General features: G+C 47.7%; 1 protein-coding gene and 1 long non-coding RNA gene across 4 annotated transcripts in view; one reads left to right on the top strand and one right to left on the bottom strand.

The window, feature by feature from the left end:
* F2RL1 (F2R like trypsin receptor 1) overlaps positions 1-2,477 on the bottom strand; it is a 31,057-nt gene extending 28,580 nt beyond the window's left edge. The window contains exon 1 of one of the 3 annotated variants that reach the window (XM_033929318.1): positions 2,107-2,477. In XM_033929318.1, coding sequence (XP_033785209.1) covers positions 2,107-2,191 — 85 coding nt within the window. In that variant the 5' untranslated portion in view covers positions 2,192-2,477. Of the gene's footprint in view, positions 1-888; positions 1,021-2,106 lie in introns of those variants that run through there. The other 2 variants (XM_033929320.1, XM_033929319.1) reach the window with 2 other exon arrangements.
* A 98-nt stretch (positions 2,478-2,575) lies between these two features.
* LOC117353337 overlaps positions 2,576-18,723 on the top strand; it is a 67,483-nt gene continuing 51,335 nt past the window's right edge. Inside the window, exon 1 of the long non-coding RNA XR_004537930.1 lies at positions 2,576-2,658. This is a non-coding gene — a long non-coding RNA (uncharacterized LOC117353337). The remainder of the gene's footprint in view (positions 2,659-18,723) is intronic.

Raw genomic sequence — 18,723 nt, 5'->3', positions numbered from 1 at the left:
GTCTGCTTGTTGGACATGCGAATTAATTCCCCAGGTAGATAGTGTTGGAAGAAACAAATGATAAAAAGTGATGGGAAGAGATTTTGGATGGAGGTGGATGGAAAGAGAGAGAGAGAGATGTGTTGGAGGAAAGAGGGGAGAAGATATGCTGGATGGAGGGGCCAAGACAGCAGATACTGGTTAGAAGAGTGAAAATAAAGGGGGGGGAAGAGAAACAAGATGCTGGAAGGGGGGAGAGAGGGAAGAGTTAGCAAAATAAAACAAAACTGGAGAATAATAGGATGAGGGAGATGGAAAGCTATAAAGAGAAGCAGATAGAGATGCAGAAAAATAAATGGAGGAAAACTGAAAAAAAAAGGTTAGTCAGAGATGGATGTAGGAGAGAAGTGAAGATAAGAGAGAGAGAGAGAGGAGGCAGATAGACTTCAGACTCTGGAAAGATAATTAAGAAAAGACAGAAGAAAACAGAAATTGGGATAGATGTGAATAAAGTGGCCAGGCAACAAAGGTAGAAAAAAAGAATTTTAATTTCTTGAACAGAAAATAGTCTTACTGTAAATTTGCACTGCTTTCTTTTTATATTCCAAAGTGTAGAGTGCTGTTTCTCTTTCTCTGGTGTTGAACTGCATATCTTTCCAATCTTGAGGTTTAAGTTTGATTTTTTGTCTACATTTATTTAACTTTGTGGTTGCTTGTAGTTGTGTTTTCCTATGTAGGGGCCTTGTTATGATATATGCATCACAGATATTTTTATTATATTTAGTGACTTAAGAGATAGATAATTGGGAGGCAGGGTGAACAGTCTTTATAGACTGGCTCACCATAACCCAAATTTGTAACCTTAGTTTATATTCCCCCCTTTTTGAAGGGGGAAAAAAGGATACCTACCTGAGCACTCCAGCATGAGAGGCAGCAGCAAGACCAGCACCAGTGGTGTCGCGTAAAGCGTATGGCTCCCGCCCGCACGCTTCATTTTATCCTCTGGAAACCAGGATTGGCGGCACCTGGCGGCACATTAAAACTTTTTTTCCCCAATTATTAGCTTGTTAAAGCTCATAATTGACTCTAGAAGGTGGCTTGGATAATTAAGGTAGGTGCCTCTTATAGAATCTGGCCCTAAATACATCTGTTATAATAGGAGCAGGTACCGCATCTTAATCTGAATATTAATGTATGGCCTGAAATAAATAATAATGGAAATGCCCTCCATCCAAATGCCCTTTTGGGCTTGCCATATATTGAAATCCTGAGTTAAAGCCTGCTAAGCCCAAAACTTAACACAATATAGTGAAAGGTTCACTGAGGTTCAATAGCAATATTGTCAACTAAATCTACAAGGCCCTTCTGCAAGATTGTTCTGTTCTACAAATATTTAGAATCCATATACTACCTTCTTTTTCTGTATTTCCAAATATACAGTATAGTTTAGGATGCAATTTTGTTGGAGGCAGTGGGCGAGAGATTTTACACAAAAAGCAAATTAACCAAAGAGGCATTGTGCTCATTTTCATTAAAAAAAAAAAAAAGTCAGAAAACATCAAACAGTAATAAGAACTACTGCCATTTCTATAGGTGAAATAATATGGAAAGTTATTCAAAATCTCCTGCAAATGCATATATAACGTAAGGATGATTGCCTTGGGGAAAGGAATATATGATCCTCTTTCTTCTGTTCAAAATTGGCACAGTGAACACATTTATCTTGTAGCTTAATCAACAGAAGGATTGTTTTAAGACTTAAAAAGGTTATTAAAAAAACCCTCCTGCTATATAAACACAGAGGCGCCAGGAAAGGTAAAGAAGCACTGGCGGCTAATGATATTTATGCTGTTACCGAGGGGTTGTGGCCAGCTCTCCCATAAAATAATTAGGTTTGAAGGGCACATAGCGCCAGTAAAGAGTAGCCAGGGCTGAAGCCTAGTGACGCTATTTCTCACAAAAGTTTCAAACCTGAGCTACCAAATCCTCTCAAAAGGTGTGATTTTCCCTGCATGAAATACTTTTACATTAGTTACGGACGGTTCCTTTAAGCGCGCCCACCCACCATTCCTCGCGCAGACTGGGGTCCCGGGACCGCCTACATCCGCCACCTTTCCACTCGCTCACCTGAGCACTCCAGCATGAGAGGCAGCAACAAGACCAGCACCAGCGGAGCCGCGGAAAGCGCATGGCTCCCGCTCGCGCGCTTCATTTTCTTATCCTCTGGAAACCAGGAGGGTCGGCACGGTCCGGCTGACCGTTGTTCCTCTCTGAACGCAGGCTCAGTCTGTGGATGGGTGAGAAGGCACACGCCTCAACCCCCCTCCGACGAAACCTACCGACTGCGCCGCGTCCGACTGTTTTCTTCAGCGCCCAACTGACAAAAGAGATCGCTCGGCTGTAAGAAGCCCTCGTGCAGGCGGCTCAACGACCACAGTTTCACAGAAACTCGCAGGTCGGCCTGACGACACCTGCGTGACGTCACCGTACCACCTACCCACCCGCCTCCCTCCGCGCGGCTGAGTCGGCGCCCCGCCCCCTATTCATGTGGCTTACTTGTGCGGCGGTTACCTAGGAGGCTACAGTCCTGCGGCGTGATGCACCGAAATGGAATGATAGCCATGCTGATCGTGAGTCCGCTTGGTTCTCTGGCACGCGCTACAGAGAAAAAGTTTAAAGGTAAAGGAAGACGCGGGATTACTAACCTAGTTTGCAGATCTGATAAAAATTGGGGGGTGAATATATTTAATTTATTATAATTTATAACCTGCCTTTAACCAAGGTGGTGTACAAAAACCAAACATATTAAAACTGAGAAATAAATAAGACTACAAAAACATGCTTTGCACAGATACATTTATTGTATCCAGTGAAACCGATGTTGTACAGGCGATGGTCTTGTCCAGGCTTTACTATTGCAATGCCCTGTAACTTGGAATAACTAAGACGAGGTGCAGGGAATTGCAAGTAATACAAAATGCAGCGGCCAGATTTATAATGGGAACGTCGAAATATATTCACATCACACCTTATCTTCAGCAATTTCACTGGCTGCCAGTTGCATTCAGAGTTCAGTACAAAGCAGTGATGATTTGTCATCAATTTCTGTATGGTATGATCTCTGAACTCTCCAGGAGTAAGATGGCTAATTACCAACCAAAAAGATCATTGCGCTCTGAAAATTCAGTTCTGTCAATCCAAAATATGTAGAAAAACCAGGGCAATTACTTTTAGTTGTGCAGGGGTAAAAATGTGGAACTCACTTGCAGGGCAAATACGGAAATGTGGTACTAAAGGTATTTAGGAAACTACTTAAAACACAATTGTTTGTAATAAAAAGCCCAAGAGCTAGTCTCGATGGGCGAACTTAACGCGGGGCTGGGTGGCCCGCCGGATCGCCCATCGGACTAGTTAGGCCGAAGGAGGGGTAGGGGTAGCGGGCCCAAAAGGGGGGCGGTCACTAAGAAGGGATCGCATTGGCTGTCGTGGCCGAAAGGAATTGTGGGGGAGGGAAGGGTTAAAAGGCAGGGCTCGCGGAGGACCCGAACAGTTTGGGTCCTCCGAAGCAGCTTTCAGTTACCGGCCGGGTTCGAGAGTGCGGGCGGGGCCTTCCTTTCTTCTTGCCTCGTGTCGGGCCGCCGTAGGAGCCTGTCGGCCGGATCAGCGTTCAAAAAAAAAAAAAATATCGTTTTCTCTTCTCTCTCTGCCACGTGTCCGGCGGCGAGCATGGCAAATTCCCAGGCCGACGCCGCAGACCCGGTGGAGATTTCCTTCGTGGCAGGCGACTCCCTCGACGAGGATGAAAACCTCGTGGTGAGTGTAGCTGTGGGGGGGGGGCCGGCAGTTGCCTCCGAGGCGCTCCCGTGCATCGGCACGGGCTGCTATAGCGCTGGAGGTAATGGGGGTGGCGCCGGTTGCACGTCGCGGTGCGGGGTCTACCCGCAGGGGCAGGAGCCGGAACCCTGCCGCGGGAAGGGGGAGGAGCGTCGTGGGGGTGCAGAACTCGGGTGCCTTGCCGGCCGGGAGGGTCACGGTCGTCGGGGACCCGGGGGCGGTGGCCCCGGAGCCTGCCCATCATGAGCCCGCTCCCAGGGGGGGTGGAGGGCCGGGGAGAGAGCCGGCGGCGGCGCCCGAGTTCCCCATGAGATCGGGCTGGGGGGGAATGCGCCCGAGTCTGCCGCTGTTCCTGGCACCCCCTCGACATCAGGAATGGGGGGAGGTGGGCCAACGGGCCCAGCGGGCTGGTGGGCTCCCTGGTCTACAGGTCCCTGGTGCGCGCCCTGGAGTGGAACCCCCTGGGTGTCAGTCCCACCACCGTTTCCTCCTTATCCTTGGGGACCGGGTGCGCTTGGGGGTAGCGGGGGACCTCATGTTGGGGCTGGTTCTACGGGGCTTACTACCCTTCTGCTGTGCCGGTTGCTGGCCCCTGTTTGGATTTCTTCCCAACGTCGCTGCGGGACCTGTCGAGATGGCTGGGACTTCTGATACTGGACAGTCTAGCGGAGGAACGGCTGCAACTCCACAGATCGGTGGCGGAGAGCATGCTCGAGACCAGCAGCGTCCAGCTACAGTGGCTGCTGCGGAAGACGCCACTTCGGGAGCGGCTGGAGGCGGACACAGACCTGGAGACGACCGGATCACGGGTAACATGGCCCTAGGGGCTGGGGTTAGTGTTCGGGGAAAACGGGAGAAGAAAAAGGGTAAGGGTAAAAAGAGACGGGGGGCAGAGATTCTTCTTCGTCTTCCTCTTCAACCTCTTCTTCCTCTTCTTCGTCTTCCTCCTCTGGGTCACGTCGGCGGAGAGAGGGAGAGGATCAGGCGCGAGAGGGCACAGATCGGGGCGCCCCTGCGCTCGTAGCGTTGTAAGTGGACGGCGCTTGGTGTGTGCAGTGGGGCTCATGCTTGCTGCCCCTCTCCCGGCCACCTTAGCAAAGGGTCCTGGATCACTGGGGGCAGGAGTGGGGGTGCTCGTGGTGTGCTGCCAGTTTCTTCACAGGGTTGCCGGGCTGCTGTTTTTGACTGCCTCATGGGCGGCTGCTAGGCCTTGTGGTGAGGCGGTGGGGGCGGATTTGGCCCCCTTCTCCTCTGTACCAATATGTTATACTAAAATATAAATATAATAAAATTAAATTAAATAAAATAAAATGAAATAAAACCGAAACCAAACCTCATTGAATCAGGTTCCTCAGCCTGTGCCTGACTGGGGGGGAGCTTGGGGCGCGGTGGATACAGATTCTGCCTCGGCCCCTGCAGTGGGGGGGTTTCCTGCCCTGTGGCTCCTCTCAGTTGCTCTTGCACGTGGGCGCTGCTCTTACGCGCGGGCTTCGTGTCCGTGCGGCGGGAGGCAGGGTCCTTCCGTTGAAGTGCGGGTGCCTTGGTGGCAGGTGGGGGAGTTCGCTCTGGTGGCTCCTTGCTCTAGGGCCTTGTTCCCTCTTCTTTATGGTCTTGCGGTCTCCTGGTGAGTCGGCTCCTTCTCCTTCTTTTCCTTTTTCCTGGGGCAGGGGTCCGGATGGGGGGGGGGGGGGCTTGGCCTGGAGGTGGGGATGTCAGTAGGGGCTGAGGCCACTGGCGGGTGTTCTATCGGGTGTGGATGCTTTGGGGGTGGGTCTGGGGCGCTCCTGGACAGTTGCTGCTGCTCTTTTGGTTTTGTTTCAGGTCTGGTGATGGCAGTCTCCGGGTATCGTCTCTTCTTCACTGGTGGTCCATGGACGGAATTTCGGATACGTTGGAGCCAGCATGTGACGGGATCCAAAGACTTGGTGGTAGCTTCGGATGGCGCCACTGCCTCCCAGATTCCTATTTGCTTCGCTGCCGAGCAACGGCTAGGACCGTTAGTGCAGTTGGTGACTGTGCCCCTGGAGGACACGGCTTACAGCTGGGGGTCAGCAGACACATTGGTTGCTGCGAACGGCGCCATCCTTTCTTCCAGTCTGGTTTTGGGATCGCTGAGAGACTGGTGGTTGCTTCGAGGGCGCCACTGCTACGGTGGCATGCCCTTTTGCCAGCTGTCTGCAGAACATGGAGTTGTTCTGTGGCAGCGAAATGTGGCTTGGTTGGTGGCCTGGCTTCCCCTTGGGGGATTGGGCTGATCTGGTGCTGTGGACCCTCCGGGAGAACAGGACCGAGCGGTTCTGTGGTCTCTCCGGGGGGCAGTGCTAGGACGGTTCTGTGGACTCCCCGGGGGGGCAGGACCGAGGTGGTTCTGTGGACTCTCCGGGGGGCAGGACCAGGGTGTTCTGTGGACTCCCCGGGGGGGCAGGACCAGGGTGTTCGGAGGACTCCCCGGGGGGGCAGGACCAGGGTGGTTCGGAGGACTCCCCGGGGGGGCAGGACTGGGGTGATTCTGTGGACTCCCCGGGGGTTGCAGGACTAGGGTGGTCCTGTGGCCTCCATGGGAGGGCAAGATCGGGGTGGTTCTGCGGCTCCTCGGGGGGAACACCCAGGGGGTTCTGTGGACTCCCCGGGGGGGCAGGACCAGGGTGTTCGGAGGACTCCCCGGGGGGGCAGGACCAGGGTGGTTCGGAGGACTCCCCGGGGGGGCAGGACTGGGGTGATTCTGTGGACTCCCCGGGGGTTGCAGGACTAGGGTGGTCCTGTGGCCTCCATGGGAGGGCAAGATCGGGGTGGTTCTGCGGCTCCTCGGGGGGAACACCCAGGGGGTTCTGTGGACTCCCCGGGGGGACAGGACCAGGGTGGTTCTGTGGACTCCCCGGGGGGGGGCAGGTCTGGGGTGATTCTGTGGATTCCACGGGGGTTGCTGGACGGAGGTGGTTCTGTGGCCTCCCTGGGGGTGACAGGTCCAGGGTGGGGTTCGGCGGCCTCCCTGAGGTGGGAGGACCGGGGTGGTTCTGTGGACTCCCCGGGGGGGGGGGGCAGAACGAAGGGGAGGATCCGGGCAACGGTTCTGGGGACTCCCGGGAAGGGCTAATGCTGGCTTGGTTTGGATGGTTTCCTTGGGGCTAGCTGGGGTAGGTTCTTTGGTATCCAAGGATGGGGCGAGCTTGAGGAGGTTCTGGTGATCTCCTTAGAGCACGATTGAGACTGGGTATGGTTTAGAGTCCTCCTTGGGAGGACTAGGTCAGTCTGGGGGTTTTCCAGTGCGGGCTGGGTGGTGCTGGTGGCACGCTGCTGGTGGTGCGTGGCGTCGGCCTGAGTTCCATGGGTTTGCAGTGCCCTCCCCTAGGGCGAGGGGTGGTGATGGATGGTTGGTGCTTGTCCCAGATGGAGCGGGTGCTCCTGGTTCGTGGGGGGTGCTGCAGTGCGGGGCGCTGAGGGGCCCTGGTTCCAATGCTGAAGGACTTTATTCCCCTGCCCTGCAACGTGGGGCTGTTTCGGGGTGCCTCGGTGGCGGGTTGTGGTTGGACTAGGTGTTTGGTGGTTTCTTAGGGGCAGGGGACCAGGTGCTGCGTGGGCTCGTTGCTGGTTGGTGGGTGTTGCGGAGTTGCTATCATGGTTCCTCTGGTGATTCGCTCCTGCTAGGTTGTTTTCATATTTCGGTCGTGCGCTGACTTGCGGTTGGTCTGGTGGTGGCAGGAGTGGGTGGTCCTGGTTCTTTGGGGCGCGGGCTGTATGGGGGCCGGTGTGATATAGGGTGCGGTCCAGGTGCCTCGGTCTGCGACCCTTTCTCTCCCCCTTCCTCCTTTGGCTGGCTTGCCGCTGTTCGTGGCGCTTGTCTTGAGTCGTTTTGGGTAGGCAGGGCTAGGGTGGTCCTGCAGTATCTCGCATTAGCTCTGGGAATATCTGGTTGTTACCTGGTGGTGGGTCCCGTCCTGAGCTTATGGCCATCCCCTTTTGGACCTGGGGGTTTTATTCGGTGGCCCCGTTGGGTTGGAGTAGAGTTGTTCGGTGCATGCTCGGGCGGGGCTGTGTCGGGGGGGAGGCCCATTTTGGATTTGGTTAGTCTCAGTCGGTTCCTTCGGGGACTTCTTGGTCAAGACTATTTTGCTGGATTTGGAGCCGGATGCGGGCGTGTTATTCCTTGTCGCCCCTCTGGTGTATAGGTGCGAGTTGGGCTTGGGGTCCTAGTCCTGGTTCTTCGGGTTCTCCTGGCGCCTTGTTGGCGTAGTTGCAATCGGTCGGATCGGCTCTCTTTACGCTTGGTGCCGTCGGCCGCTCCCTGTGAGGGGATTGCCCTGCGGCTGTGTTATGTGGTGCCTTCCCTCCAGTTTTCCAAGCTGCTATGCTGGCGGTTGGTGCCTTGGGTTACAGTCTGGAGATTCAGGGGCAGGGGGCTGTTCTGGTGATGTCCAGGGCTGTCGACTTGATTTGTCTCGCTTGGGCTTTGTGGACTGTTCAGGGGGTTCCTCCGTGGGGGAGGTGTGGGGCGAGCAGGGTCCTTTCCGTCCTGTTAACGGGGTGGTTTCGGCAGGGTTTGGGTCTCGTCCTTGGGGGTCCGATTCTGGGTTTCGTCCCGCCCTCTGGGTGGGTCCTGGGGGATTTGGGGTTGGGCTTGGAGGTCAACTGGCCTGGGTTGTGTCTTGCTGGGCTTCTGCTTCGTTGAGCCACATGATGGGCTAGCAGTGGTGATTTGCTGTTGGACGACTTCGCCTCCTGTTGCGAGCGAGTGTTGGTCTTCTAGCCGCAGCCCTGTTTTCCTTTTATTGGGGGGGGGGCCTGTAACGCGTTACAGGCCTGTGGCGGTATCCCGAGCTACTGGCTAATGGGCTCATCAAGGGATGAGCGGTGGGCCGGCTGGGAGCTGTGCCTGGTGGGTCGGATGACCCTGGATAATGGGGCATGTGTGGGACATGCCACCCCTCGGACCCTTGCTTAGACGGCGGGGTCGGGGGCCAATTACATCTAATGGTAGCTCGGGATCAAGGTCACAATGGTGATACCATTGTTATGGGTTATTGTTAATGTGTTATTTATGGCTGTTAATTTATATATTGATTTATGTAAATGTTATCTGAATATGTTAATATTCAATAAACAGGGCTGCGGCCAGGTATTACCAACAAAGTGTATTGTCTCATTGAGATAGGTGAAAGGTATGTTGGGAAGGGGGTAATGTGTTATATAGAGGCGGGTCACTCCAGGTCCCGCTGTTAATGCCGGGAAGGGGTAAAACGCGGATCTAAAACCACACGTCCTTAAAAATCTGAGGTCCGTGCCACTTGTAGTTAGTTTCTGACACTGACAGACTTCGATGACAATTTAGCGCTGATGGCTCCATCTCAGCATAGGGAGGGAAAAGTATTAGGATCCGTCAGTGCTAAAATGTCATAGAGGCCTGTCAGAGCCAGAGACTAGTGCTGGAGTGGCTCTAAAACGAATCCTTTAAACCGGTTTCCTGCAGCCCCAGTACATTTAAAAATCTGAGGTCCGCGGCTCTGACAGACCTCTATGACATTTTAGCGCTGACGGATCCTAATACTTTTCCCTCCCTAATCAGGAAGACCCAGACCTGGACTAGAAACCAAAGCACATTTCAAATGTCCAAAAGCATCCAACATTTCTTTAGTCCATCTGATAAGATCAGTCATTTCAGGACCTAGGGTCTGTCTCAGAATCTGGTCATAGAAGGAACAATCAGGGATCCATTGGCGGCAGTAACCAATCATACCAAGAAAAGTGAGCATGTCTTTCTTGGTAGCTGGGCGGGGCAGACCCAGAACAGCAGCAATGTGAGAAGTGCTAATTTTCCTCTGACCATGAGACAGGATAAAACCCAGGTATTCCACCTCAGTTTACACCATTGCAGTTTCTTTCGTGACACCTTGTGACCACATGCAGACAACCATTGTAAAAGGTCCAAACTATCAGCCTGACAGATCTCCTGAGTTACGGAACATAGGAGGAGGTCATCCACATACTGAAGGACAGAACCATGAGGGGCTGTCCATGGCTGCAGAGTAGCCCGAAGGACAATGGAGAACACCACAGGGGAGTCAACATAGCCCTGAGGCATTCTACACCAAGTATACTGCTGTTGCTGGAAGGTGAAGGCAAAAAGGGGCTGAGTAGCCTCATCAGCAGGGACAGAAAAGAAAGCATTCTTCAGGTCAATGACAGAAAAAGTGGTGGCTGCAGTGGAATGGAGGAGAGGAGGGACAGAACGTCGGGGACAATGGGTGCAATGGGAATCACCAAAGCATTGACAGCCCTAAGGTCTTGGATGAAACGAGGGTGCCATCGGCTTTAACCACAGGATTGATGGGCGTATTATAGGATGAGATGGTGGTTTTAATAATGCCAGAGGAAAGAAAGGAAGCGATCAGTGGGATCATGGCCCTCTCCTTTTCCCGGGAGAGCGGGTACTGCTTGATGAAAATGAGGGTGAGCGATTTCAGAGAAGCACGATAGGGGGGTGCATGAAATAGAGCCTACATCAGTGTCAGCGGAAACCCAGATCGGGGAGTCTGGGGGAAGGGGCAAAAGCGTGTCAGGGCAAGTGGAAAGGTAAAGGGTGGACGGAGGACGAATGGGAATAACGGGGGAAAGGACATGCAAACCTCCTGTATCATCTGTAGTGAGCTGAATGAGGAGAGGGAAGAAAAGATCTCGACCAAGAAGGCTGACAGGGAAGTGAGGAATTAGAAGAAAAGAGTACTGAAATAGAGTGGAGCCGGTAACTGGGTGAGCTACAGACAGGGGTAGCATACGATAAGATTTAGTCAGAACCTCATTAATTCCCATAGAAGGTTCAGCATTCATGTGCGGACCCCGATAGAGTAAGTAAGTTCTGACAGGAGCTGGTCTGGCAGCCAAAAGTGCTTTTGCTCTGTCTAATTCAGGCTGCAAATCAGAGGAATGTTGCTTTAAGTCAGAAATAGTAATATGTAAACCAGAATCACATTCCTTGAGGTCAGTTACTAGCGTGTCCAGAGGAGCACAGCGAGAATTTACAACTTGCTAATCTTTCTGGCAGACAGGCAGATCGTCAGTGAGAAAAGCATCAGCCTGCTCCGCACAAGAGAGAGCCTGTAAAATGGAATGTTTTTTTTTTTTTATATGAGCCAGCACAGAACAAATCGCTTCTAAAAACTGATCAACAGAGATCATAAGGTGGGCAGTTTAAAGACACTGAAACCCGGCCCAGTAAGCGACAGAAGTTTCCTCCAAAGCAGAGGGTAGCAGCCAAAGGAGGGACTCAAAAGATGAGTCAGGCATAATGGCAACAGAAGAAAAGAAAAAAGGAAAATCCACGACAGTGTCACTGGGTGTCTGTTTACAAGCTACGGCAGTAGGAAGGGAGGACCTAGACTGAAAACAGCTATCGAGCTCTGCTGGCAATTCATTCCACATTACAGTATTTCCTGCCTCAGTATTAGCTTATAGACAGTAGCTGTTACAGTGGCAGGCTCCAAAATACTAATACACACGGGCAACATAAGCTTTATAAGTCTCATCCTTCTTAGGATGGGGAGGATCCTTAGTGCCTTTCTGACCCGTAACAAAACAATATGGCAATGCACAAGTCTTGCTTACCTTACCTTATAAGTGAGATACAGTAATATACAATACAAATCTTATACTCTATAAATCTTATATTCTAAGCGATAGAAATAAAAAAGTGCATGCACAAAGCGTTAACTCCACAGACGACAGAATGGGCAGGCGTCTCCATTAATAATTTTGTTCTTCCCAAAAGAATGTGTGGCTACTCAAAAGTACTGCAGGAGTTCCCTAAACTCCATAAGACTTTCCAAAAGCCTTAATTATGTAACAGGAGTTGCCAAAACTCCGTGAGAGACTTGCCAAAAGCCTCAATAACAAATAAGGGTTTGGAAGAGGACAGAGACAACAGTGAGCATTGAAATCCATACTCACTAGAGCCTTGGCACCAATCCAATCCTGGACGTAGCCCCCAGCTAAAACGGACCTGGTCCAGTTCTGGTCCCAATACCGCCATGTCCACACTCTACCGTCTCATAGATTTCTGGAGACAGTCTCTTTAGAAAGAATGAACGCGCATGCAACTGCTTAGTATTCCAAAGAGAGATGTCCATTTATTATGAGTGCTGCATACATATTTATAGCATTTTACATGGGTCAGTTTTTTCAGTATATGACAGTAGGAGTATAGATGCAAGACCGTATTTGGTAACAAGATACATAAAAGCAACTAGAAGGAGGTAGCAAACATAAGGGGGGTTTAGTGGGAAGTTTCTTTAACTATGGCATATAATACTGTCTTTTATCTAAGTTCTAGCAAATGTTTCTTATCTAAGTCCTGTCTCATGAGAAGCAAAATCACTCAGCTAAAACACAGGATGTGGGGCTAAGTGCATGAGGAGGAATGACCTTGGCAAAACTAGTCAGCTACAGAATAGAATGTAAGACACAGAGTTCAGAACACAAAGAGAAAATGGCCTTGTGGTTTCTTGGCAAATACAAACTGTTTCAGCAGTCTTCATATATAACAAAATCAGGAATAGAATAAACTTACAAGAAGTATATGCCCCTTCAGTGAAGGTAAGGGGAAGGGAGGGAGATGCTTGGATTGTGGCGAGCGGGAGGGAGGGAGGATGTTAGACCATGCAAAGGGTGCTGAAGGGGGTGGAGAGAAGGGGAGGTGGAGAGGAGCAGATGCTGATGGGAAATGGGGAAGAGAGAGTGGGGAGAAAACATTGAAGGGAAATGGGGAAGAGAGAGAGAGAGGAACAGACATGAAGGGAACTGGATGGAAGGAGGAGATAAAGAAAAAAAGTCACATGTTGGATTGGGGAGACAGATACCAGATCTGAGGGGAGGGGAGGAAAGGAGAAGAAAGATGCTAAAAACCACCTGGGGGAGGGAAGGGAAGATGGAAGGGAAGAAGATAGAGATCCCAGACTATGTGGGGTGGGGAGCGGAGGGAAGAAGATGGGTGCCAAACCAATTGGGGGGTGGGGGTGGAGGGAGATATGGAAGGGAGAGGCACAGGAACAAAGCATATGGAAGAGGCAGAGAGAAGGCAGACAGTGAGTGGAAGGAATTAATGAAGAGAAGATGAGGAAAGCAGAAACCAGAAAACAAAGGTAGAAAAAAAAATTCTTTTTTTTTTTTTTTTTGCTTTAGGATAAAGTAGTATATTAGTTGTGTTGATAAACATTTATAAACAAAGCCCTGCCAGCTGAAGATCTCTTTCTCTAGTTTGGCAGCCAGAACTTTGATTTATGAAATGACAATTGTACAGAATATTGTTTCCTTTTATACTTTAATAAAATAAGTTAAGTATAAAACTATTCGAGGCTTGTGTGGATGGGATCAGATGATTTGTGGGGGAGGAACAGGGACCGAGCTCACGGGGATGGGATGGGGACCAAGCTCATGGGGCGGAAAGGGGACAGGAACAAATTTTTTCTTCTTTATTTTATTTATTTTTCATGTACTTTGAGTAATGCATTATTAAACATCTTTTTCCATTATTATCAAAGAGGAGTACTCTTTACCCAAAAAAACAGAAGACACATATACCTCTATATGGATGTCTCCGGCTCGCCTAAGTCGCGCCCAAAAGTAGATCTGGTTTTGCAACACCTACATTTTAGGTGAGAATATATATATCTTCGAATGCCTAATAATGAGAGCCATATGATTCTGTAAAAGGACGTCCATATTAAAACCATGCCCATGCCTATCTCATTAGGCACGTCTTTTTCTGATGTGCGTCCACAAAATTAAGGACGTCTATTCTGTGATTCGCACACAGCATTTGGATGTCTAACTTCTAATTATTGCTTGTTAAAGTCGTTAATTGAGCTTATTCAATCTATTTGGATGCCTAAGTTTCTGGAAGTCTACATTATGGACGCCTGACTTTAGGTGTCCTTTATAGAATTTGTTCCTGAGTATTTATTCCTGAATGTTTATGCTCCAAACATTGACCAACCAGAATTCTTTAGAGCACTGTCATAAATTATAATAGAACACAACAATTGTATACATGTAATTACATTACATTACATTAGTGACTTCTATTCCGCCTGTACCTTGCAGTTCTAGGCGGATTACAACAGAAGATAACTGGATATTTCCAGGAATATTACAATTTAGGGAGCTGTTTACATAATTGAGACTTTGAGGAGAAATTACAAGAGAGGTAGAGACTTTGAGGGTGGAACTTTACAAGGGAGGGGATGGACAAGGGGGAGAGTTAAGATATCTGGATAAATAGCAGGTGATTTCAATTTACCTCAAGATCCACTTATAGACAGACAATCCACTGCTAAATTTGCTAAGTCACGATCATGGAAATAACACAATATAATGATCTCAGCTTTAAATCTAGCTGATCCTTGGAGAATTTAAATCCCACTGGTAGAGAATACACATTGTATGCCAATCCTCATACTTATTCTAGGACTGACTGTTTTTTAATTTCCAAGAAATTGATCTCACAAATCCTGAATGCAAAGATCACAGGCTGAATACCCAAATACCTGAATACCCAAAGATCACAGGCTGCAGATACAAATCCTTCCTGTTTAGAACATTCATGTTCCAAGCAAATAGACAGCAAGTCTGGCTGAGAAACTGCATAAATGAACTCAAACTGACTTACAATGCATTCCGAAAATCTATTAAAACCGCCCTATTCGACAAATTCATTGACTAAAACAGACCACCCTCTCTCACTATGATACTCCCCTCTATAAACGCTATTTCAATTTCTCAGGAAACTCCAATTTTCATGTATTCTTTACCCATGGAACCCCAATTAATATGTATCTTTTCTATTCTAGGCTTCTTGTTATTCGCTGACTGTCCAGCCTTCTTTCAATGTGAACCGCCTAGAAGTCGCTTGACTATGGCAGTATAGAAAAATAAAGTTATTATTATTATGGTTATTATATTGATATCAAAGTTCTAGTGTTGATTTTTAAAGTAATACACTGTGGGATCCCCGATATCTGACTCGGGTGCTAAAAGTGCTTCAACCATATAGATCCTTGAGGTCGGAGGGCATGTTAAAAAGTTGGTTAGTGAAGGGCTAGTAAGTGTATGCTATTCAAAAATGAGAGCTTCAATAGTTTCAGTGGCAGGGGTGCTTTTATGGAATAATTTGGCTGGACCACTTAGGCTGCTTTCAGACATTCAGGCCCCCTTTTATTAAACCACACTAGCGGTTTTCGCTGTTCCCGACACTCATAGAGTTCCTATGAGTGGCACTAAAAACTGCTAGCGCGGTTTAATAAAAGGGGGCCTCAGAAATTCAAAAGGGTGTTGAAGACAACTTTATGGAGGCTTTTTCTTGAAAGGTTTTTTAAAAAAATTTATGTTTGTAATCCTGGAGAGTTTTGGATGAGTGTAAATTATTTATTGGCTATGCATGTACATTGTTAACCATTTAGGTTTAAGTGGGGCATAAGTTTTTAAATACATAAATAAGTTTAAATAAATAAAAATATCATACCATGCTGCCATCAGCATTGATATTCAGTTGGATAATGAGATAATAAATAAAACTCAGTGGAGATTCAATAATGCCTATTTATCTGATTCAGACTTTATTAATCATATTGAACTTTTTCATCAGAATATTTTCAGCACAACTCAGATGATTATAATTTAGTTCTTTTATGGGAAACTTGTAAAACTACATTGTATGGTGAGATTCTTAGGTATTCTTCTTGGAAAAAGAGAAATGATACACTAGAAATGAAAAAAATAAATAGAGGGTAAGATAAAACTATTGAAAACCTGACATCAAAATATCTTATCACATTCCACTTTCTCATAGCTAATTACTGCAAAATAAAACTACAATAATCCTGCCAATAGGATGGCTAGTTCAGATATTTTTATTCAGAATTCTGGGAGTTACATAGGAGATAATAAGGCTGGTAGGATGTTATCTCAATGGAAAACAAAACAAAATACACATTAGAAAGGTTTGGACAAGTTCCTGGAGGAAAAGTCCATTGTCTGTTGTTGAGAAAGACATTGCCCTGGATTGGTACCATGGCATATTGCTACTTCATGGGTTTTGGCCAGGTACTAATGGATTGGCCACCGTGAGAACAGGCTATTGGGCTTGATGGCCCATTGGTCTGACCCTGTAAAGCTATTCTTATGTTCTTACCTCTATTAATGACTCTGTAATGAAAATATATACCAAACAAGCAGATATCGAGAGAGCTTTTACCAACTTTTATGAAAATCTGTTTCAATCTGAATTTTATTCAGAGTCTGAGGAAATTGATTTTTTCTTAGACAATCTTTCCATCCTCAACTAACTGATAAACAACAGTCCTTGTTGGAAGGAAAAATTACAGAAAAATAAATAGTTAATTCCATTAAATATTTATCAGCTAACAAGGCTCCAGGGCCAGGCTGAGAGGGGATAACTCCTGCCCAGGCTACCCCACTGGACCACCAGGGATAAAACAGTGGGGTGGGGACTAAAGGTAGGTGGGTGTGGGGGGATTCCAGAAGGAGATCTGATGTCAGCAGGGGGAGTCAGGAGAAGGACTGATGTGAGGGAGGGGGTGCAGGGGCCGGAGGAGAGTCAATTTTGGCAGGGCATGGAAGAAATTTATAGAGCCATTTGACAAATGCAAAGTGATGCACATTGGGAAGAATAATCCAAATCATAGCTACTAGATCCTTAGAGGTCAGCATCTAAAAACAGATCTAGGTGTCATCATAGACAATACACTGAAATCTTCTATCCAATGAGCATTGACATCCAAATATGCAAATAGGATGTTAGGAATTATTAGGAAAGGTATGGTAACTAAGATAAAAAATATAATGCTTCTGTATCGCTTCATGGTGTGACCCCCCCACCTTGGATACTGCATTTAATTCTGGTCTCCTTATCTAAAAAAAGATATGGTAGGCGAAAAAGGCAAACAGAATGCTAGGAATGATTAAGAAGGGGATCACAAACAGATCAGAGAAGGTTATCATGACACTGTACTGGGCCATGGTGCACCCCCACCTGGAATACTGTGTCCAACACTGGTCGCCGTACATGAAAAAGGACATAGTACTACTCAAAAGGGTCCAGAGAAGAACGACAAAAATGGTTAAGAGACTGGAGGAGTTGCCGTACAGTGAGAGGCTAGAGAAACTGGGCCTCTTCTCCCTTGAAAAGAGGAGACTGAAAGGGGACATGATCGAAATATTCAAGATAATAAAGAGAATAGACTTAGTAGAGAAAGAGAGATTATTCACCCTCTCCAAGGTAGAGAGAACGAGAGGGCACTCTCTAAAGTTAAAAGGGGATAGATTCCGTATAAACGTAAGGAAGTTCTTCTTCACCCAGAGAGAGGTAGAAATCTGGAAGGCTCTCCCAGAGGCTGTTATATGGGAAAGCACCCTCCAGGGATTCAAGACAAGGTTAGACAAGTTCCTGCTGAACCAGAACGTATGCAGGTAAGGCTAGACTCAACTAAGGCACTGGTCTTTGTCCTAAGGGCCGCCACGTGAGCGGACTGCTGGGCATAATGGGCCACTGGTCTGACCCAGCAGCGGAAATTCTTATGTTCATATGAGGAAAGGCTAAAGAGATTAGAGCTCTGCAGCTTGGATGAAGGGACAGCAATGGGGGAATATGATTAAAGTCTACAAAATCCTGAGTGCTACTACTACTACTATTTATCATTTCTATAGTGCTGGTAGACGTATGCAGAGCTGTACATTAAAACTTTCAAGAGACAGTCCCTGCTCAGTAGAACTTACAATCCAATCAAATGGATAAACAGGAGAAGTAGGGGGTTAGGGAGTTTCTCAGGCATGGGTGCTTTACAAGTGAGTGGGGGTTAGGAGCTAAAAGCAACCTCGAAAAAGTGGGCTTTTAGCCTGGATTTGAATCCTGCCAGGGACGGAGCTTGACGTACTGACTCAGGCAGTCTGCTCTAGGCGTATGGTGAATCAATTTCTTACTCTTTCAAAAATTATAAAGACTAGGGGAACTCAATGAAGTTACATGGAAATACCTTTAAAACAAGAGGAAATATTTTCATACTCGACAAATAGTTAAGCTTTGGTATTTATTGCCAAAGGTTAGCATAACTGGGTTTAAGAAAGGTTTGGACAAGTTCCTGGAAGAAAAAGCCATAATCCATTATTTAGACAAACACTGGGAAAGCCACTGCTTGCCCTGGGGTCGGTAACATAAAATGTTGCTACTCTTTGGGTTTGTGTCAGGTACTTGTGACCTGGATTGGTGGTCACTGTTGGAAACAGGCTAGATTGACCACTGGTCTGACCAGTATGGCTATTCTTATGTTTACTAATGTGGGGTCCACATAAGTATCTTATACAGTCCTTGGCTGAATATTAGCCAGGATTTGCTTAATTTCTAGTGGCCAGCAGCAATCTGGTCAGACCTGGACATTCAATACCATACCTGGACATGGCCCATCACCAACTGAATATTGATTGAAGAATGTTTAGAGTCATATGCCTGGGAGAATCATCTAAATTAAGAATACCAACTTTGCCTTTCTGTAAGTGCACCAGTGTTGAGTTTACTCCATGTCTCTTTATATTACTGCAGGCAGGGTTTACCATTTCGCCAAATGACTAAAGCACAAAGTTTTGACTTGCACCGGAAATATGCAAGCAGTTTCAATCAAATACAGGCCCAAAACTTTTAATTGACTTTTGTGCCAAAACCCAAATCACACTGAAAATGGATTTGGGGCCAATATTGACACCAAAACGGATGCTCTCTAATTCAGTTGCCATCTAATTTGAGAGGGCAGTCATAAACTAGTGAGTGTGCTTTCTCACTATCATTGCACTGTGCAGGCTCAGTACTGGATTTTAGAAAACACAACATTGAGAATTGAGAGAATCAGATTAACT

Source organism: Geotrypetes seraphini, chromosome 1 (assembly GCF_902459505.1).
Source record: "Geotrypetes seraphini chromosome 1, aGeoSer1.1, whole genome shotgun sequence".
Taxonomy (NCBI): domain Eukaryota; kingdom Metazoa; phylum Chordata; class Amphibia; order Gymnophiona; family Dermophiidae; genus Geotrypetes; species Geotrypetes seraphini.
This window is presented reverse-complemented; position numbering and strand designations above follow the sequence as displayed.